General features: G+C 48.2%; 1 protein-coding gene across 10 annotated transcripts in view; it reads right to left on the minus strand.

The window, feature by feature from the left end:
• Positions 1–23058, minus strand: part of DYSF (dysferlin) — a 312032-nt gene that overhangs the window by 20965 nt on the left and 268009 nt on the right. For all 10 annotated transcript variants that reach the window (XM_043512839.1, XM_043512838.1, XM_043512840.1 and 7 more), the window contains 4 exons: positions 22805–22893; positions 22302–22397; positions 20004–20145; positions 7226–7325 (listed from right to left, as the gene is read on the minus strand). In XM_043512839.1, the coding sequence (XP_043368774.1) occupies positions 7226–7325; positions 20004–20145; positions 22302–22397; positions 22805–22893 (427 nt within the window). The remainder of the gene's footprint in view (positions 1–7225; positions 7326–20003; positions 20146–22301; positions 22398–22804; positions 22894–23058) is intronic.

Below are 23058 nucleotides of genomic sequence, written 5' to 3' on the forward strand. Positions count from 1 at the left end.
TCCCACTTCCCACCCCCTGACTGCCCCCCTCAGAACCCCTGACCCATCCAAACCCCCGCTCCTTGTCCCCTGACCGTCCCCTCCTGAGACCCCTCGCCCCTAACCGCCCCCTGGGACCCACCCCCTATCCAACCCCCCCGTCCCCTGACTGCCCCAACCACTATCCATACCCCCACCCCCTGACAGGCCCCGCAGGACTCCCAAACCTATCCAACCGCCCCCTGCTCCCTGTCCCCTGACTGCCCCCTGGGACTCCCTGCCTCTTATCCAACCCTCCCGCTCCCCGCCTCCTTACCATGCTGCTCAGAGCACCAGGACTGGCAGCCACGCTGCCCAGCCAAAGCCAGCCATGCCGCCGCGCAGGCTAGAGCACCGGGGCAGGCCGGCGGCTCTTGCAGCTGCGCTGCCCGACAGGAGCTCGCAGTCCTGCCGCCCAGAGTGCAGGCAGCATGGCGAGCTGAGGCTGCGGGGGAGAGGGAACAGCAGGGGAGGAGCCGGGGGAGAGCCTACATGGCCAGGAGCAAAAGGGCCAGGCAGGACAGTCCCGCGGGCCAGATGTGGCTTGCAGGCCGTATGTAGTTTGCCCACCTCTGATTTAGAGTGCTAACATATAGAGAATAAGATTGATAGCATCACAGAGCTCCTCACTCTCGTGTGACTCAAACCCTTTCTCACACCCGCACGGGGCGCCTGCATGTTGGTGGGCAGACAGCTGCTGTGTTTTCAACAGTTTGGTTATCTGTTATCGCTTAAAACTGCGGAAGTGGGAACACTGCAGCATCGTTAGCTGGACACAGAAACTTTTACCATGATCTATCCCGGTGTATTGTGATAATAATGCAAATCTTTAGACCCATGTAAAAAAAAAAGTGGCAGATTACATTATTTTTCTGGCAACTGGCAAATCCATTAAAAAAAACAGCCAGGTTGGTCAAATACTGGCCAGGTGGTGACCCTACTTTGGCCCCTTTTCCCAGTGCTTCTTCCCCACCAGTTCTTTCCCAACGGCCCTTTCTGTCCAACAGTCATTCCCAGAATTCTGTGGTCCGTCCAGGCTGGGCCCCATATCCACCCCACTGCCTGTCAGTGAAGATACAAGGGGAGGCTGTCTCCAGCCTAGAGTCATGGCCAAGGCTAACTTCTCATGCTTGCTCTGGAGTCTGGGCTGCATTGTGCCTCCCCTGGGCAGTCACACCTGCTCGTATGGTTAAATTCACTGTGCCAGGTACTCCCATGCTAAGAGCCAGGCCATTGCTCCAAGACTGACCAGCCGCCATCCCTGGGGAGGCGCCGGAGATACTGACAATGATACTGCGCATGTCACAGGGCCGTTCCCCCCAAAAGAGTCCAAAGTGCTTTGTGGGCCTAATTGAAAGCCCCCCTGAAGTCAGTGGGAGTCTCAGTGGGAGTCTTTCCAATAATGGCAGGCAGGGGGGAAAAACAGATGAGGGCCTGGGAGGCCGAGTTCATTGCTGGCGGGGTACGGGGATGGGGGGAGAGCTCCTGCAGCAGGAGATCAACATCACTTTAAGAAATTTTGAAGTATTGGCAACACTAATTGTCTCTCTCTCACACACAAACAACTTGGAGGAGGGGGGAGTCAGGGGAGTGCAAAAATAAAAAAAAACAAACCAAAAAAAACAGACCAAAATCACAGTGTGTACATGTTTAATCTCCGGCTTTTTGGATTTGTTTTGTGGTGTTTGAACCATGGTGGTTGGCCAAAAGCTGCTTCAGGCAGACTCCATCTCTTTAACATGCAGTGGAGGCTACAAGTCCCAGTGGGTGCAGGGTATGATGGGACTGGTGTCAACTGAGGGTCGGGGGGCAGAGTACCCTGGCTGTAGTGAATGGGGAAGGTGGTTCCCACGAAGGGCCCAAGCCTCCCTCTCTTACCCAGCTACAGCATCCACTGAGTGGGGCTCACAAGCCCCTTCTCCTTGGGCCAGTGGGTGGCTGTCCTTTTTCATCTCCCTCATTTGTGCAGGTGCCTGCAGAATGTAAGACTTGGGGGGGGCAAATACAATTGCTGGGCTGGAGGAGGGTCAGATGGGGGGGCTCCAAATTAATTATTTACATTGTTGGGGGTTGGGCTCGGCTCCATCAGGCACGAGCAGGAGCGGGACCCAAAATCTCCTAGTTAGGATTGGGTGTTCCTGTCCCAAAACAACACATCCCTCCATCTGCAGTGTGTGGAGACACACATGCCCCCAGCAGAGAAGCCAAGCACAGTCTCCCAAAGGCTCACAAATCATGAGTCAACTCCAAAAATTATGAGATTTTAAAAAAAAATTAATATGGACTTTTTTGGTCAGTCTTTTTTCTTTTTTGATCCCACCCCACCATGCATGTGTAATTCAATGTTGCCAACTCTTCCAAATTTGAGTGAGATGATTTTGGCCCATATGTTCTTTTCTCCCCCAGCTACTAACACTGTTCTCCACCATCTAGGTTATTTGAACTGCTTAACCCTATACAGATAAGGCGATCCAGTACAACAGCCAAGGAGGGATTTTATGCTACCCTTCCCTCTATATTTATGACAAGAGGCAACCAATCTCAGAGGGGTTTTGTTCCTCCAGACAGAACAGAAAAATTCAGGAGAGGACTGGAGATTCTCACTGTTGGCACCAACTGCACACAAGCACTGCTATTTAGCAACCCCAGAGGAAAAGATCTGGAAAGTTTCTAATTCCAAACCGGCCACCAGGTCAAGCCCTGGGGACTGCAGCAGAGCCCCTTCCCTCCCTCTCCCAGGCCAGGTGTTGCAGGGGGAGGGGAAGGATCAGGGGTTGTACCATCCGGTACCTATTGCTCACAGGAGTCAGGGGAACGAGTGGTGGAGCCGCCCTGAGAGGCTGGGGTCTCTTCTCCCCCCTCCCCTCCTGTGAAATCAGTGTGGGCTCCTAAGAGTAGGGGAGAGAGCTCTGCCAGCTTCCAGCAGCAATTCTGATTGGCTGCTCTTCCTGGGAGGCAGGGCAATGGGAAAGGCAGCCAATCAGAGCAGGATCTGAAATGCATGTAGGGATTGGAGCCCTAGCCCCGCTGGACTCACCCCCTCCCCTGTCAGGGTGAGGTCTAGGATTGCCAACTTTCAAATTGCCTAAAACCGAATGCCCTAGCACCGCCCCTTCCTCGAGGCCATACCCCCTGCCACGCCACTTCCCCGAGGCCCTGCCCCCCACTCACTACATTTGCTCTCCCTCTTTGGCTCACTCTCCCCAACCCTCACTCACCTTCACTGGGCTGGGGCAGGGAGTTGGGATGCAGGAGAGGGTGACGGCTCTAACTGGGGGTGTGGGCTCTGGGGTGGGGCTGGGGAAGAGGGGTTTGGGGTGCAGGAGGGGGCTTCAGGCTGGGGGGTGCAGCCGAGGGGTTCAGGGTGTGGGAGGGGACTCTGGGCTGGGGATTGGGATGCAGGAGGGCATGAGGGCTCCATCTGGGGGTGCAGGTTCTGGGGTGTGACTGAAGGGTGCAGGAGGGGAGATGCAGGTTGAGGCAGGGGGTTGGGGTGCAGGGGGGATGAGGGCTCCAGCTGGGGGTGCAGGCTTTGGGGTGGGGCCGGGGATGAGGGGCTTGGGGTGCATGAGGAGGCTGTGAGTTTGGGGGGAGCTCAGGGCTGGGGCAGGGGGTTGGGACTCGGGGTGGGGCTGCAGGCTTACCTCAGATGGCTCCCAGTCAGTGATGCTGTAGGGCTAAGGCAGGCTTCCTGCCTGTCCTGGCATTGCACTGCAACCAGCAGGTTCAGCTACTAGGCGGCGGGGCCAGGAGGCCCCGCGCACTCTTCTCACCCTCAGGCACTGCCCCTGCAGCTCCCATTGGCCGCCATTCCCGGGCAGTGGGAGTGTGGAGCCGGTGCTCTGGGTGGGGGCAGTGCACGGAGCATCGTGTCTCCCTGCATAGGAGCCGGACCTGCTGGCTGCTTTCGGGGCGCAGCGCAGTGCCAGAACTAGCCTGCCTTAGCCCTGCAGCACTGCTGACTGGACTTTTAATGGCCCAGTTGGTGGTGCTGACCAGAGCCGCCAGGGTCCCTTTTCGATGGGACATTCCAGTCGAAAACCGGACACCAGGTCACCCTAGTGAGCTCCCTGCAGGTCAGGGATGAGGCTCGGTGGGGGATGGGAAGGGCTGGTGCTGAGGTGCCATGCAGTTCCCTTTGGGGGACAGCAGTGGGCATGCTGGGCCCAGTCCAAGGTTGGGGCAAATGGACGTCAATGGCACTGCCCCCATTTACACCCGCTCAGGATCCATCCCGCCACCTCCAGGGCTTGGGCCAGCTGAGCCCTGAGTGTACTGTAAAGGAAGACACCTGGGGATTTCATTAGTAGAGATTGGGGAGCCTGATCCCTCAGGAGGAGCAAACCTAGCAGGAAAATGGCCTATTTCCCAGGCAGCGCCTCCGGCTGCTCCTGCATTAACCCTGTGCAGACAATGCAGGGTCGGAGCTGGGAATTATCGGTGTTTTCATTCACAAGTGCCCAGAAAGAGGGTCGCACTGGCACCAGGCCGCTTGCATGGGGACCACCTCTAATTTCCATTCAGTGGAGAAGATTGCATGTGCACTCTTTAACATATGCAGCCACCTTGCAAAGCCCTCCCTGAATTACCATGTCCTCACTGGTGCTGCTCTCCCTCGTGGGGTCCACTATGACTTCAGAGGCGTATCCCATAGTGCTTTGTGCTGCAGTGTCCTCAACCACTCTAAGTCTTTCCCAGTGAACTCTGAGAGCCCTGGTCTGTGTTTGTGGGCACACAGGGGGAAGGGTGGGAAGGCGCTGGAGAACTATCAGCGCTTGCGTAATGTAGCCTGGGTCCATATGCTAAGTGGAACTGTGGGCTGTGACCCACGTGTCCAGCTAGCCGAGTGAAAAGCAGCACTTCACCAGGGTCAGAGGGTTGGGGGTGTGGATGGGAAGGGGCGAGGGGAACACCCAAAACCCCGCGTTAACTCTTTAGTGAAGACAGAAGCTGGATACTGCTTTGTTCCAGGGGGAGCACTACATGCTAGATGTGGAGTCTCCCTCAGCTGCCCCTCTGTGTTAACAACAGTGGCTGCAGCACAGAAAGCTGGGGGCTGCATCAGACCTATGGGGTGCATTGTGTCCCAACCCCCACTTTAAGCAAACTAGAAAACATCCCTCCTCCAGCCCTGAGTCAGGCACCTAATAAGCAGCCACTAAACAATTCTGCGGTGCAGAGGCAACTGCCTATTCATACCCTGGACAACAATGGGCCATGTGGACATGCAGATAAACCCACCGGCCCACTCCAGCACACACAAAGGGAGACAGAAACATGGGCCTCCAGCCAGACTGATAAATACACGGACACAAAGACCCTCTCCCAAATTTCAGCCCTGCCTGGGAGAAAACCCCCTCTGAGATGGGCTGCCTCCCTCTGGGGGCAGAGAGTGTCTGGACTGCTAGTGGGGGAGGGAGAAGTGATGGAGGCAGCACAGTGGTGCAGAGAACTGATGGAGAAGCTGGTGGGTGGGGGGTGAACTGATGTTGGGGGAGAACTGATGAGACAAAGCTTCTGCAGCAGGGGGCCAAAATCACTTCACTCCATACATTTGGGAGAGCAGGCCACACTGATCATCACCCGCACACATTATATTCAGAAATCAAAAGAATGGCCAGAAAACTCAGTGCAACATGAAGCAGGGCTGAGCTGAAGAGTGAGGTTAGTTTTGGGCAACACATTTCAATGCAGAGCAGTCAAATCACAGAGAGTTTTGAGAAGAGAGATCATAAAGGTTTAGAAATTAAAATGCTCTGAAGAGATCAGAAGATGGAACACCTCACATTTCTATGGCACCGGAAACAGCCCAAACTATATACATCCCATGCAGCCACTTCTGGGGTAGAATGCTCAGCAAACTGCACAAAACAGAGGGGGCAGGATTTTGGCCAAGGAAGCCAAGCTCCTGCATTCTTACACAAAATGCCACCGGATCTTTAATGTCCATGCAGAACAGACCGGACCTTGGTGTTTTAAAGTCTTGTCTTAAAGACCCATGTGTAGCAAACTGCATGGAATTCAGTTTATCTACCTTGGCATGGGCTGAAAGGCCGGGCATGTTTGTTCTGGAGGAGAAAAGGCGGAGGGGAAACATGAAAAGCGACTACAAATAGAGGATATAAAAAGGGTGTTAGAAAAAGGTTTGAAGCCAATTCTCACTCATTACTGAAGACAAAACAAGATGCTCTGGGCTTATGGAAAACTGAATCAAGGTGGAATCCTAAGAAAAATTGTTTAAACTCTTAAGAATATTGAAGATGATGGGGCAGGTACCAAGGTTTGTGAAATCAGCATTAATGGAGGTACTGGGATAGAACCATAGCTCATGAAAATCAGAGCAGCTCTACAGAAATCATTGGAACTACTACTAATTTATACCAGCTGAGGACCTGGTGCACTGAAGGCAGAAACCGGAGATCTATCATTTAGGGATTGCCTAGCATCAGTCCTGCTGTGATACAGGGATCTGAACTATACTGTCATTGTCCCACTAGACTTTCCTGTAATCCAAAGGATTCTATAGTTATTTGATCTCTATGGCCATATCTTGCTATCTCTCTCTCTATTTCAGTACTGGGCATTAGAGGGGTGTGACATTCATTGCCTGAAATTTTTTATCAGCGAAAAACGCAAATTCTGAGACTCCAAAACATTTCTCAAATGTCTGATGGCTTCACTGAGTGGTTCATATCAAAAACAAAAACACTTCTGAAAAAAAGGTTTCAGAGTAGCAGCCGTGTTAGTCTGTATTCGCAAAAAGAAAAGGAGTACTTGTGGCACCTTAGAGACTAACAAATTTATTAGAGCATAAGCTTTCGTGAGCTACAGCTCACTTCATCGGGGCTGTAGCTCACGAAAGCTTATGCTCTAATAAATTTGTTAGTCTCTAAGGTGCCACAAGTACTCCTTTTCTTTTTTCTGAAAAAAGTTTCAGTTTTTCACTTCAAAATGACTTGTACAGAAATTTCATTTGGTTTTTTTTAAGTTAAAAAAAATCATACTAAATCAACGTGGAATGTTTAGTGTTGAGTCAAACAAAACATTTTGTTCTACTCAAAAGGATTTTTTTTTTACTTTTCTATTTGCCAAAAATGTTCTAAAAATTACTCTTCAGGTCGACTCGAATTTTTTATATATATATTTTTCAGAATTGACAGCAACCTGAGAAATCAGTTCTTTGAACTAAGGACACGTCCCAACTTACCCAAGTAGTCATCAAAAGAGAATTTGTCATTGTCCCAGATCTGGAGGATAAGCTGGGGTGGGACTTTATTATCCGTCTTGTCCAAGCTCCAGAAGTGCTCCTGTGATCACAGGGAAAGGAAACAAACCAGAAAAGAAGTTGAGCAGAAAGAGGAATACAGGGGCAATCGTCATTTCAGATATTGTGTGTCTTTAGCTCCTTTAGTGCATGCAGCCATGCTACCACAGACCGTAATCTCATTAGTTCTCACATGTTATAAACACTGGCCTTAGTCAATGCATGGATGGGAGACATTCAGTGGTGGTGTATCCAATGAATGCATCCGATGAAGTGAGCTGTAGCTCACGAAAGCTTATGCTCTAATAAATTTGTTAGTCTCCAAGGTGCCACAAGTACTCCTTTTCCTTTAGTGGTGGTGTAGGTGTCTCCTGCTGCCTAGACCACCCAGGGCCAATGACCCCGAAGGGTAGTAACAGGTACCATGCTGCTGAAGGATCTCTCTTTTCAATTCATACATTTTAAGGCCACAAGAACCAATCATAATCATCCAGTCCGAACTCCTGCATACCAGAGGCCAGAGGACCTCACCCTGCAATTCCGGCATCAAGACCACAATTTCTGTCTGGGCTATGGGAGATCTTTTAGAAAGATATCTAGTCTTGACTGAATGGCTGCACATGATGGAGAACCCGACCACATCCCAAATTCCAAATTACCATCCATGGTTACAATTTATGCCTTATTTCTAGTCTGAATTTGTTTCCCTTCTGCTTCCAGTCATTGGATCTCATTCTGCCTTTTGCTGCTAGATTAAAGAGCCATCTACTGTCAGAAATCTCTTCCACATACAGATACATACAGACTTTGATCAAGTTACCTCTTAAGCTTTTTTTTCATAAACTAAATAGATTGAGTTTCTTCAGTTTCTCTCACTGGAAAGCACGATTTGCAGATTTCGAATCATTCTTGTGAGTTTTTTCTGAACCCTTCCAATTTTTCATCATCTTTTGAAGTGTGAACCACAGAACTGGATACAGTATTCCAGAAATAGTCTCCACCAGATGATTCCTCGTCCCTGTCGCAGGAGGCCTGCCCCGCACCGGCCCTGAGAGGGTTAAAACCAGCCTAGGGAGGCTGAGCGGCAGGCAGCCAAAGGAGTGGCTGCAGGGGAAACAGCCAATCAGGGCCCAGCTGGCCCATATAAAAGGAAGTTGCAGACCAGAGTGAGGGAGTCTGCTGTAGGGAGCCCTAGGGAGAAGACCTGTTTCCTAGGGGGCTACAGAGAGACCAGCACCTGGGGAAGGGCAGGGACTAGCAGGGACCGGGGGAAGCTAGGGAAAGCTCCTGATGGGCTGCCAAGACTTACAGGCTTGAGGCCCTGGGAAGAGGGCAAAGGAGCTGGAGCCAGAGGCAGGAGCGGAAGGAGCTGAGGCTGCGGGGAAGTGACCCAGGGAATAGAGACAGTGGGCTGGAAGGAAGAGGCAGCAGGAAGCTGCCGTTTGTATGATCCCTGGGCTGGGGCCCAGAGTAGTGGGCGGGCCTGGGCCCCCCCACTAGCTGCTGAAGGAGCGGCCCAGCTGTGTACTGCCAAGTCGCTGCGAGGAGTGGCTGGACTCTTGATGGAGGAGTTCCCCGGAAATGGGGGAAACCGGATGGTGACCCGGTCGCAGGGTTGTGCCATGAAGCAGATGCCGAGAGGAAGGAACCGTAACGGGTCTGCAGGCAGAGGCGAGGATGGGAGCCACCGCCACCTGAGGGTGCACCTGCTGGGACTCAGCTAGTTCCCAAAATGCCCAGCAGGAGGCACCAGGGTGGTGAGTGACCCCATGATAGTCCCACTAATATTCCAGCAATAGTCCCACCGGAAGAGTCTTAGGCCTTGAACACCAAGTCATTACAGATCCCATGGCCCTTTTTGCAAGAGCTGGGATGTCAGTCCTGGTTGTCTGGCCATATGCTGATGTAAGAAAATTGCATTGTGACTATCTAAATGTTCCCTGCACTTTCCATTAGATATGGTGCTCTCCCTCCATTCACCATCAGCCAGCTTTGCTCTTTGCAAAACTTGGGTTCACATCCCGTGTAGGCTCCAAGTGAAACTGAGCTTGTGGTGGCATCATCTAGTTTATCATGGATATTGGCCCACGTCAAAAAAACTGCCACTTAATTTGGTACAATTGGTCAGTATCCTCTCTAAAAGGGCCTGGTACTACGCTATTAGAAAGTGCCTGCAGATTAGGAGTGAGGTGCTTTGGTAGAGAGAGATGGAGACTCATGCACAGTGAAGGCTTCATAATTCCTGGATCCAGTCAATGGAGTATTGCTCACAGGGGGATGCAGGGTCAGGACCACTATCTCTGTTGAATGTTCTCATTAAGAGCCATGGCGCATCCCGTAGGCAAGGCTTCACGCCATCCTGTGTCAACATGGCACTATCATAAATGGAACTTGATTTAATTAAAACCAGGAAATGTGGGAATTATTCATGACACATTCGCCCCGCCATAAATTCACCACTGGAGCTACAAACCTCGCATTCATTATATCAAGCAATATAAGAAAAAAAGAATGTGTCAGACTCCATAAAAACGTAAATAATTGACCAGGGGCGATGGTGGGGGGAGGGGAGTATTTAAACCCCACTGAAACTGGTTTCATTTAAGAGATCCCTCTGGAAGGTTGTATTTCAATTTATCTCCAATCCTCTGCTCACTTTGTAAAAACACATTGACGGTTTTGAAATGGGGTGTTTTATTTATGCATCTTAAATATTTTAGGATCCAGAAAAATTATAAAATAATAAATGGAAACTTCAATTTTTTTCACCTCTTCCTCCCAGAAACTGGTGTTTTTTCAAGGGGGTGGGGGAGGGGAGTCACTTTCCCAAGTAATAAACTATTCTAAATTAAAACTGCTAAAAAGGACCGGCGTCTGAGTCTTCCCTTTCCTACATTTTGATTATGTCCTACCCTGTAGAGGAACTGTTAGCTACCCAAGGGGGAAACCACAGAAGAAGGTTCCCTGGGAATTGTTATGGATATAGAGAGTCAACTTACAAAACAGATATGGTTAAAATGTGGATGTCTTAAAGTGAGCCACCCAAATCCATATTTTAGGTACCTAGACTATGCAACCCCATTTTCGGACAATCTGAGCACCTGCAACTCCCAGTTATGGGAAGGGCCTGAGTTTCAAAATGCTGACCTGCCCCTTTAAATGCTGGAGGTAGGAGTGGCATCCTTTTGCTCAGGAGAAGAAAGGAGGCAGAGCTTCTGCCAAGAGGGGCAGAGACTTAGAGTCTAAGGGACCAACAACAAGGATAACTGGCTCTAAGGGTGAACATATCCTAGAAGCCGAAGATATTGCTGTATGTTCAATTTCACAGCGTCTCCCACAGTGAAAAGCACGTGGCATTTAACTGACTTTCATCAGCCGAGTCCATACTTTTTGCCACCGAAAACATAATGTTGGGAACAGGAATGATATGTAGAATCTATTTGTAATTCATGGGGTGACACAAAGAATTCGCAGCAAGCCAAACGCTGGGGCCCCTTGTCTGAGCCAAGTCCCGCCACGCTAACTCACGCTCCCTGGGCGCTCCCACTTCGATTTCAGTGGGCTTGATTCTAATAGCCTTATTCATACGTAGGACTTGTCTATGCTCCCACTTTTGTCAGTATAACTTATGTCACTCAAGGGTGTGAAAAAACCCACATCCCTGAGCAACATAAGTGACACCGGCGGAAGCGCAGGTGTGGACAGTGCTATGTCGGCGGGAGAGCGTCTCCTGCCCACACAGCTACCGCTGCTCATTGAGCTGGTTTTATTCTGTGGGTGGAGAGCCCTCTCCCATCGGCACAGAGTGACTACATGAGCCATCTTACAGCAGCACCATTGAACTCACATAGACCCATCGAACTCAACCGTATGGAAAGCAGAAGGCAGCATGGACTGGCGGCAGGGCACTGACTTGGATGTTGGTAGACCTGGCCTCTACTCTTAAGCAGCTGTGTAACCTAGACAAGATCCTCTCTCTATCTCTGCTTCCCCCCCCCCCCAAACCCTTTGTCGATTTAGACTGTAGCTCCTCCGGGCAGGGTCTGTAATGGGGCCCTGATCTCAGCCTCTCATTGCTACTCTAATGCCAATAATACATGTGGAATACGGTGCTACTGAGCCTGGGCAGCAGAAATTGGCATAATAGGATTGCTCATGTACTCAGTTACTGCTCAGCCAGGGTATCAGAATCTGGCCCTCAACTTTTAGTCTGCAATCACATTCACCGTCCAACACTGCAGCTTTTACTCACATGACCAACCCTGTCTTCAGTGAGGCTCTCTGCCTGACTAAGGATGACTCATGCAGGATGAGGCGTTTGGCGGATTCAGATACAGCACACAGTTTGCACAATCGGTACAACTTGGTCTTTCTTGTGGAAAAATACTGTCAGCGTGGTTTGGCCAGCAGGAGAACACTCCTCCTAGGAGCCATGTGAACCCGGAGACACTGCAGAGCAAATCTGGAAACTAGATTGTGAAAAAGGATCAGGTGGAGGGGAAAGAGGAGGAATTGGATGCATAGCTAAGTTTATGGGCTATGTCGAAGCAGCGAGAAATTTGCCTTGATGATTAAACCTTGCTACGAAGGTGCACGATAAAATTACCCTTTGCAACAATTCTGCAAGCCCGGGAGGGAAAAAGAGGTGAATTATTGTTGGTTTTGTTTTGCAGTGGTTTGGAGAGGGGGCGGTGTCTAAATGTTTTATGATTGTGAATAATACAGGAAGGAGGCATAAGAAATTGTTTCTATCGCTAGCGAAGTGTTGACAGTGCTGCAATTCTTCTGGGCTGTTTATGTTCTACTGAATACAAAGTCAAGAACATTTTCTCTGGGGCATTGTGACCCTGAACTGCGGGTTTCCACTCTGTAGCTTTGAAGAAAGTCTGGCTTGTTTCAGCCTGTGCCTGGAGGAAAGAGCTTCTTCTTTGGCCTGCATTTGTTCCTCCTGGCTGCTCCGGAGGGGGACCCTATGGCTGGGCAAGAGGCCCTGGAGCATCTCATTGGTGGTTGGCTGTCCGCTTTTCTTGTGGCAGTTGAGCCCCTCCTCTTGTGACAACTAGAACTAACTGTTCCAAGGAGCAATCCTTCAAGGTGTCAAGAAACAGCTTCTCTGAACCTTGTCCCATTAGGACATTTCATTTATTTATAATAAATAGGCAGCTGAAATCATCCATTATTACTGTTTCATTTGACTCTGTTGCCTCTTTGAGCTCTGACTGCTGTTGCCAACTCACAATTTTATCCAGCCTTTCACAATCCTTGGTGTTTTTCTTCAAGCCCTAGCTCTTGGTGTCAGGTGACTGCAATAGAGTCTCAGTATTCGCTTTGAACAAAAATTCAGTGTCTAGCCTTCCTGGTAACAAACAAAAGCTTGGAAATGTGACCTCTTCAAGCTCAAAAACTAGAAGGCAGATGAAAAGAACCCAACATTTCTTATTTTTAAATTCTCTGGATTTTTAAGCCAATCTCGTGATTTTTTGGGGGAACTGGCATAATTTTTAATTCTTGCGATTGGTAGTAACAGTCTCCATTAAAATTCTATCCTCAAAGTCCTTTCACTGATCAGGAGGCTGACACCTTAACCCTATGAGTAATATGCTGTTACTACTATATGATCGTGCAGTGCCTAGCACAATGGAGCCAAGAGCTAATGGAAGGCTGTAGTTGTCATCACTCTCTAAATGTTAAATAAATTATTTATTAATTATTATTGTTATTATTATTATTAATAATAATAATAATAATTAATAATAGACTTGGGATTTTTATTCTCTAGACCAGGGGAGGGCAAACTATGGCCCATGGGCCAGATCCGGCCCATCAGGGCTTTCAATCTGGCCCGCGGAATTGCCAGCCCCATGGTGCAGCAGGGCTAAGAAAGGCTCCCTGCCTTCCCTGGCCCTGCGCTGCTCCTGGAAGTGGCTGGCACCAGATCCCTGCGGCCCCTGGGGGAGGCAGAGGGCTCCATTGGCCGGGAACAGGGAACCACAGCCAATGGGAGCTTTGGGGGTGGTACCCGCAGGCGAGGGGAGCACGCGGTGGAGCCGTCTGCCCCACCCCACCCCCAGGAGCCACTGCCAGACATGCTGGCCACATCCGTGAGTGGCGCAGGGCCAGGGCAGGCAGGGAGCCTGCCTTAGCCCCACTGCACGCCGCTGCCACCCTGGAACCGCTCGAGGTAAGCGGCGCCGGGCCAGAGCCCACACCCCGAACCCCTCCTGCACCCCACACCCCAACCCCCTGCCCTGAGCCCCCAAACTCCCTGCCTTGAACCCCCTGCCGCACGCATCCTGTACCCAAACCCACGTCCAGAGCCCCCTCCTGCACCCCACACCCCTCCTGAGCCCCAACCCCCTGCCCTGAGCCTGCTCCTGAACTCCCTCCCACACCTCAATCTTCTGCCCCAGCCCTGATTCATAGCCCTGCATACAATTTCCCCACTCAGATGTGGCCCTCAGGTCAAAAGGTTTGCCCACCCCTTCTCCAGACCCTATGGCATAGTGCTCTCTACTCTGGAATTGTGTCTCACTGCAGTCTATGGAATGTATTTGGCACAGTGCTAATTCCTCAGTCTCTGCAGTCTGTCCTTTCTATATAAGTTATAGCCAGGTACCAGGGTGTTTGAGTGACTGTTGTTATTCCTCTATCTTTCAGCAATGTCTAGTACATCATATTCCTTGTACATTGCCAGGCATTTCGGTTCACCCATTTTTGCCTTCCAGCTTCTTGCTATGTTATCCATTTCTGTATATGTTTGTTTCTTTTATTATTAATAAAATCAATAATCAGAAATAGAGCTGATCGAAATTTTTCAACTGAAATATTTTTCTTCAACATGGAAATGTTAGATTTGATGAAAATTTTGATTTTTCCAATGGAAACAAACTGAATTTTTTTGTTTCAAGTTGAAATTTTCATTTCATTTTTCAAAAACCAAAATATATTCAGTTTTCAGGTTCCACCATCTCATCTTTGTCTCCTGTATTTTACATTCCCCTTATTTTTTTCCACTGTAAAAGAAGGGGGGAAAGCAGGAAAAGGAGGGGGGAAAATCTCCATACTGAAAATCAATTACTGTTTTTTATCCCAGTTTTTGATAGCCAAAATGAAATGAAAATTTCAACAAAATGTAAAATTCAGTTTGAATTTTCTTCAATTAAAAAAAATCAAAATTTTCCACTAAAAATGTCAAACTAAAATGTTTTGTGTACACTGTTGCAGGAATAAACTTGGATTTTCCAACCAGCTCTAATCATGAGAAGAAAGAAAAGGTGGCTAGAAAGCTGGCTAGATTGTCAGGCTCAAGGGGTAGTGATCAACGGCTCGATGTCTAGTTGGTAGCCAGTATCAAGCAGAGTGCCCCAGGGTTCGGTCCTGGGGCTGGTTTTGTTTACTATCTTTAATAATGATCTGGATGATGGGATGGATTGCACCCTCAGCAAGTTCACAGATAACACTAAACTGGTGGGGGGGGGTAGATATGCTGGAGGGTAGGGATAGGGTCCAGAGTGACCTAGACAAATTGGAGGATTGGGCCAAAAGAAATCTGATGAGGTTTTTAAGGCCTGGCCTGACAAAGCCCTGGCTGGGATGATTTAGTTGGGGTTGGTCCTGCTTTGGGTAGGGGGTTGGACTAGATGACCTCCTGAGGTCTCTTCCAACCCTAATCTTCTATGATTCTAGGATTTACATGAACCTATGCAAACATTTTCAAAAGAAAAGGCTTTAAAGAATGTGCCACTGATCCTGCAGGCACTCCATGTATGAATCAAGTGTTAGCTGAGGTTCCCTGGCATCCTACAGAAGGTGCTCAGCACCCTGTATGATCAGAACCTAAGTTTTTCAAGGAGCTTTGGTATCTTTCAAGGTGAAAAGCACAATATACTATGAGAAAAAAGCTATGGTGTTGTAGCAGCAGTAATTGTAATTCTGGTTATTTTTCATGAGGAGGAAGGAAATGGGTAACTGTCCGCGTAACTCAAGGGATAAACTCCGGGGGATGTGTGATGAGCATACCGAGCCAGATCTGCCTGTCTACTGATTTGTCTTAGGATTTTATAATGCCACCTCTGTAGCAGAGCACCTTCCACATAGAATCAATAGCAACAGCAAATCCCTAATGGACTTCACAGAGTCTCTGGCTCCTCTCCCTGACCCCAGGCTGGCTAACATCTGCTTAGGTCCATGGAATGCAATGGCCAAGTTACCCCAGAAGAGGTTCTGGCCCACAACACTCCTGGGCGGTCACTACCAGGAAGACATCAACAAATTGCAGTGAATCGACAGGAATTACTTGGTGGAAACAACTTATAAGGAAGGGAGGTAGGATGAGGGCTGGACACGGGTATAGCTAGGAGTCATGGGGAAAAAACAAGCCTCTGGATGTAAATCTCCTTCTTGCCCACTTTTTCCACTAGTCTATAGCGCCGCTCCCCGCTTCACTTCTGATCCATCTTAAGACCCAGCACTACCATTATGCCTACAGGAAACTGCCAACTGATAATGGCTACATAGAAAGCAAGTCAAGTTTGCTGCTATATCTGGGCCCTAATTTAGCAAAGCATTCAAGCAGAGGACTTCAACAGGGACTTAAACATGTGCTGATGCACTTTGTTAAACTGGGGGCGTATTAATTTACACACACATCCTATATTTAAATGTCTCACAATCGTCAAGTCATGCCTCCGGGTATCCTACGTAACCACTTTTTCTTAGCACTGTTATCCACCTGCTCCCACCCCAACCACCCACTCTCATTTGTTATACCCACTTCCTGTGTCTTATCTTAAATAAGACTGAAGTAGGAGTGGTGTCTCCCTATATGTTTATATAGCACCGAGCCCTTGTCTAGGTCTTCGGAGCCTACTGCTATAGAAGAATCATGGAATCATAGAATATCAGGGTTGTAAGGGACCTCAGGAGGTCATCTAGTCCAACCCCCTGCTCAAAGCAGGACCAATCCCCAACTAAATCAAGAATCACACAAAATGAAGGGGAAGTAGAAGAAGAACATTCAGGGTGAGTATTAGGACATTTTCTATGGGTGAGATCCATTAGTCTGCGGCGTAAACTCCCAAGGGAAGTAGCAGAAAGCTCATTGTTTAAAACAAAACTAGCCAACGCCCTGGAGGAAAGTCTGTAGGAACCAATTTTGCATTGGCAGAGGAATGAGGAAGATGATTCAACAGATCTTTATGCATCTCTACCTTTGATGTTTCATTACGCTATTACAAGCAGAGACAAGCCTTAAGCAAACCTCTTCATTTGATTTTCCCTCAATTTTAGGGTGAATATTTGCAATCCGGATCTGAATTTTGCATTTCAGGTCCATCTCTCAATGGGGAGCTCAAGATTCTTTGTGGATTAACTAACAGAGCGTGTAGCCCCAGGACAAACAAAAGAGTGGAAAGCCAATGCCGGCACTCTTCTCTGCAGCACTCTCAGCTCAAATGCCACCTCCAGGAGGCCTGGGCGCAGGTGGCTTTTAGCTGCTTAGAATTTGCTGTCTGACCGTTTTGATTTAAATTCCGCTTTCTATGGCTGTATTTAAAGATCAGTGCATGAGCTTTTTACAGCAGCAGTAATGAACCTGGAGTTCAAACAGCACATGGCGAGATCAAAAATTGCAAGAGTGGAATGTGTCCTGCAAACACAAAGCATGGCTTTTCATTCGTTATTTTTGCCTCTACAGAGCTATTTTACAAGCTGTTTATTTTCTGATACAGTGTTGGCAGACATGTGGTCGGAGGAGAATCAATATCAGCACAGTGGGATGTATTTTCTTAAAGGTTTATTGGGGGGGCTTTGCTTTTTCAAAGGGGATAATTGAATGTGCTAGACACTGTACTTTTGATTTGTTTAACATGAAGCATGAAATGGGTAGAGGTATGATTCTGTCAATCATCTTAAGTATCCAGTGATTCGCATTGAAACTGGGCACCTTCACAGGGGGTTGAAGCGGTGGGTGGAGGGGCTGGCTAGCTCAGGGGATTGGTAATGGAACTAAGGAGTCTTTCACACCAAAGCACTGGCTCCAATCCATCTAACTCCAGAAAGTTATTTTCCTGTGCAAGGAATTGGGAAAGTGGCTCTTTATCTAGCTCACATCCAGGGAAATGGCCACACCCCAATAAGCTTTCTTAGGCAGAGAGACCAATGGTTAAATGCACACAGAGACCAAGTTCTCACTGGAAGGGCAGTGTGATGGAGACAAGAACTCTTGTGGGGGGATTAATTCAGTATTGGAGTTTGTAACTGTAACACTGACAGACTCTGGTTGTCGGCAGGTGGGATCAAACCCGGGACCTCAGGAGCTAAATGCATGAGCCTCCACCGCATGAGCTAAAAGCCCTATGGCTGTTAGCTAAGGCTGTAGAGCAGACTCATTAATATCTCTCTCTCTCTCTCTAAGTGGTCTCAGCACCACTAGAAGGGACAGAACACCACACCCAGGAGGTGTGTGGTGTTACATACTTCCCCTAGCTGAGGAAGCACATCCCGAGCTCCAGAGACTTCCCAGTGGAAATCCCAGATGAGCCCTCCCTGTAACGCCGACAGATTCTGGTCATCGGCAGGCAGAATCGAACCTGGAATCGCTGAAGCTAAATGCATGAGCTTCTACTGCATGAGCTAAAAGCCACGTGACCCTTAGCTAAGGCTGTAGAGCAGATGCATTAATCTCTCTCTCCAAGTGTTCTCGGTGCCACTACATGGGACAGAACATCACACCCAGGAGGTCTGTGGGTTACATGATGATACCCCAAAGCAAGCCAGTTCCTGAAGAGAGAGATGGGACCTTAAAAAAAAAACCTCGGGAGAACTGGGGTAGGGGAGATGGGGCAAAGTAGAATAGATCTCACCCCACCCATGAAAGAATTCCTGGATATTCTGCCTACATTTTCCTTAATTTAATCCCAGCATGTCTAGCTCTACCCACCCACACACCCCTGCCTGCTCCTAGGCTTCCCTGACACCTATATCCCCTTCCAATATCTGAAGGCTCTTCCCTCTCTTCACTTTTGCCAACCCACGTTATGAAGATAATTGACTATTTGTAGCTTGATTAGCAGCACAGTGCTGAGGACTGTCGTATATTTGGCCCCAATTCGGGATACATGACGACAATTTCCTCATCTCGGGGTTCACTGCTACAGCTGGGCACACATGAGGTAAGTCAAGTGCCCTCTGAAGGTCTGTTCGATCCCCCTTGTGGCTGTCTTTTCTAAGCACTACCTCATATGTCCAGAACCCCTTCTCGAGAGTCAGTCCCTCTAACCCAGCAGTTCTCAAACTGTGGGTTGTGACCCCATTTTAATGGGGTCACCAGGGCTGGCTCAGACTTGCTGGGGCCCGGGACCAAAGCCCAAGCCCCACCACCCAGGACCGAAGCTGAAGCCTGAGCCACACCACCCAGGGCTGAAGCAAAAGCCCCAGGGCTTCAGCCCTGGGTGGTAGGACTCAGGTTACAGGCTCCCTGCCTGGGGCTGAAGCCATTGGGTTTCATCTTTGGACCCCCTGCCTGGAGCAGTGGGGCTTGGGCTTTGGCCCCCCAACCAAAACAGTGGGGCTCAGGCAGGCTCAGGCTTCTGTCCCCCTCCGGGGGTCATGTAGTAATTTTTGTTGTCAGAAGGGGATCACGGTGCAATGACGTTTGAGAACTCCTGCTCTAACCCCTTAACCACAGCTGTTGTGTAACCCACTGATTCATCGATTCGAAGGCCAGAAGGGACCATTGTGATCACCTGACCTCCTGCACAGCACAGGCCACAGGACTTCCCTGAATTAGTTACTGTTTGAACAAGAGCAGGACTCTTAGAAAAACATCCCATCTTGATTTTAAAAATGCCAATGATGGAGAATCCACCACGGCCCTTGGTAAGTTTTTCCATGTTAATTGCCCTCTGATTACTGGTCAACTTTCTACTCACACAAAACCGAACAGCCTTGCCCCAAAGGTTCCTGGCCAATGGGAGCTGCGGGGGCGGCACTTGGGGCAGTGTGCAGAGCTCCCTGGCTGTCCCTATGCATAGGAGCCGGAGGGGAGACATGCTGGCTGCTTCCCAGGAGCTGCGCAGCATGGAGGCTAGCAGGGAGCCTCGACAGTCAACAGCCCGGTCAGCAGTGCTGACCGGAGCTGGAAGGATCCCTTTTTGACTGGGTATTCCGGTCAAAAACCGAACACCTGGTCACCCTAGTCAACGTGTGCCTGATCCACAGAAGCTGAGAGTCTGTTACAGCTCACAACCTGAGAAGCTTGCTCTTTGGTTCAAGCTGCAGAGACTCCTGCTTTTACCTCTAGAGGTCCCTTGTTCTATCCCAGTGTTGGCAAAGATAATGGTTGTCACAGTTGTTCTTCTCTGAGTACCCTCCTGTTTGACTCTATCTGATGGAAAGAAGTGTCACTAATCCTCCCTTCACCCCCAACATTCCCCATATAAAAACAGATCAATGGCAGGCATATAATTGTGTAACTTCAGTGTGTTGTTTGCTGTGTAGAACAAGCAAATGTTGTTTGCGGTGTTGTTGTAGCCATATTGGTTCCAGGATACGAGAGACAAGATGTATGAGGTAATTCTTTTACTGGACCATGCTTTTGAGCTTTTCTCTTTCAGCAACAAATGTTGGCTCAGTAAAAGATATTGCCTCATCTACCTTGTCTCTAACAAGAAGTATAGTCAGTCCCCCAAGGATTATAACTAGGCGGATGTAAGAAGCTCACCTTTTTAGCAATGTGACAGACTTGCTCAGCGGGAAGGTAGTCAAAGGGGAAGACAAATCTCCAGTTGAAATTCCCTTCACCTCCCATAGACCGGTAATGCACATCGGTCTTCTGTTTGTTCTCCTCATGGCCAATCATCCAGCTGCAAAATACAAAGGCACTGAGTAATGAAATGAAAACAAAGGATCTTTGAGCAACTCACTCTAAACTGATGGGTGCAAATATAAAGATGACTGAAGGAATAATGACAGGTTTCAGACTAGCAGCCGTGTTAGTCTGTATCCGCAAAAAGAAAAGGAGTACTTGTGGCACCTTAGAGACTAACAAATTTATTTGAGCATAAGCTTTCGTGAACTACGGTTCACTTCATCCAATGAAGTGAGCTGTAGCTCACGAAAGCTTATGCTCAAATAAATTTGTTAGTCTCTAAGGTGCCACAAATACTCCTTTTCTTTTTGAAGGAATAATGATTGGCATATTGCCCATTGGTTGCCTATTGGTTTCCAGCGGGTTTTAAGATGTTGTTTTTGACCTACAAAGTACTAAATGACCTGGGACCTATCTACATAAGGAAGCCTAACTTTAGCTTTGACAGTTTTTGTCAGTAATTGCAAAATAACTTTCTGTAGGAAATTTTAATACAAAATTATACATTTATTTAGTATAAAATTTAATACAAAATTAAAAATAAAAAAATCTTTTTGTCATAGAATCATAGATATGTAGGGTTGGAAGGGACCTTCAGAGGTCGTCAAGTCCAGCCCCCTGCGCTGAGGCAGAATCAAGTAAGCTTAGATCATCCCTGACAGCTGTTTGTTTAATCTGTTCTTCACAACTCCAGTCATGGCGATTCCACAAACCTCCCTTGGAAGCCTATTCTAGTGTTTAACCATCCTTACCATTAGAAAGCTTTTCCTAGTAGTTAACCTAAATCTCCCTTGCTGCAGATTAAACCCATGACTTCTTGTCCTACCTTCAGTGGGCACGGAGACCCATTGATCACCGTCCGCTTTGTAACAGCCCTTAATGTATTTGTACATATCTGTACTGGTGCTAACACAGGACCATCATGCCTGGCATGATGGGGCTCTGGTCTCTGTTGAGGCTCTAGGTGCTTCTTTAATACAGATAATAAATAGCAGTTTAGCTTCTTGCAAACAAAAGGCACTGTTATTTATTTGAGGTATTAGGGCCCTGATTGTGATCTATCTCATCTGCCTACTTATAAGGACCCAGCCCATCACAGTAGCCTCTGAGCTCTAGTTAGAAGGCCAACTAGGAGTCACACATAGTCACTAGTCTGACTTGTGACAGAGGTGCCTTTGTACCATAGGGCATAGTGCCAAATCACTTATGTGTCATGTGGGATTGGCTTTATAGGAGCCAGTGTCATGCAGGAATGTTGATTACCCCATCTTGGGAAGACATGGCAAATGATGGCTGGGCAAAGCATTTAGCTCATTTACAGCAATGGGTGATCTGTATGTTTGTTGGGAATGATACAAAACCAGGCGGGCGGGGGGGAGGAGAGTGGGGATTGATCAAACATTAGATATTCCCACTTCCCCAATGCCACCCTGCCCCACTCTGCTAATTCCAAGATCCAAAGCGTATGGAACCTCTTGGCTGGAATTGACAACAATGAACTTGATGCGAATACCAGGTAAGCCGTGTGCATTTTGGATTTACAGGAGGAAAATTGGGATTGTAAAAAAGGGATTTACAGTCTGTTTCAAAATCCTCCCTCTTCCTGTTCATAAAACCAAGAACGTACACATTAAGTAACTCCCTTGGCTGTGATCACACTATTTTACACAAGATAAAACATAAATGGAGTCAGACAGAGAAGGGAAAACGTGCCAGAGGAGTTATTGCCAGCTGCCACATTTTTGTCCAGGAAAAGGAATTTCAAAAAGGCAGCTATGTAAACAAGACTAGCTCTGTATACAATACATGCATAATCCATGCCATGGATGAGGCTTCAGTTGGGCTGGTATCCAGCAATACAACATACCAGCACCTCTCTCAAGTTGCTATCTCGTCCTTCAGAATCTCAGCTGTTATGGTTGCAAAGAAAACTGCAGAAATGTGAAGTAACTGTAGCTAATGCACTGGTATTTGCAAAGAGCCTGGAACAACAGCTCACAGAGGTGTGAACTTCCTCATTTATCTCAGTGAGGGGTTCACTCAGATGCCTAATGAAGACCATCTGAATGTTGCAATAGTTAACTGTTTCCTTGCTGATCTGTAACACATTGACACATAACTAACATAGCCTGAGGTAGTGGGATCGCCTACCCTTTCACGTAGATATCGCTCATCTTCTCTCCAGTGATGCTGAGGTCATCTAGGATCACGTCTTTCGTGTTCCAGATAATGCAGCGCAAGAAGAACCTGAAATATCCCCCCACCACACACCGAGACATCAGAATGGAATAAACACCCTGGTCTAAAATGGAAGGAAGCTAAGGCTATATTTAAAGGCAGCTTGTTTGCAGAATAGCTCAGATGCAAAGGGTCTGATCCTGTAACTTTCACTCATGTGAGAAATCTCCCTGAGTGTAAAGTCACCCAGGAGAGTTTGGACTAAAGGATGCTTTAGAAGCATATGACTGTAGGCAATTAGGACAGGAGAATGCTCCAAACACTCATATCTCTTCTGACGTGTGCATAACGATTCCCTGGGCAGAATGTGCACGCAGCCACTATTTCTTTGTGTAAGTGACCAGATAATGTGGTCTATGCCACCAGCATCCCAGACAGGGAGCTCACACACCAGCAAGAAACAAGAAACAAGTCACCTCTTTGCTCTGCGCGGCATGATGTTGAACGGAGGTCCAGGCGGACCCAGAGACTTCGGAAACAAGTCTACCCACATCTGTAGCTTTCCCTGTAATGAAACAAACAGCTGTGAGGTCTAGGAACTGGGTTAACGTCACTCTCCTTGTTTGATGTGTTCATGGAAATATCGACTCGAAACAATGAAAGAGCTCAAAGGCAGGAGGAGATTTATTTTCGACAATGGCAAGGAGCACACTTGTTATTTCAGCAAACA

This window comes from Dermochelys coriacea, chromosome 4 (assembly GCF_009764565.3).
Source record: "Dermochelys coriacea isolate rDerCor1 chromosome 4, rDerCor1.pri.v4, whole genome shotgun sequence".
Lineage (NCBI taxonomy): Eukaryota > Metazoa > Chordata > Testudines > Dermochelyidae > Dermochelys > Dermochelys coriacea.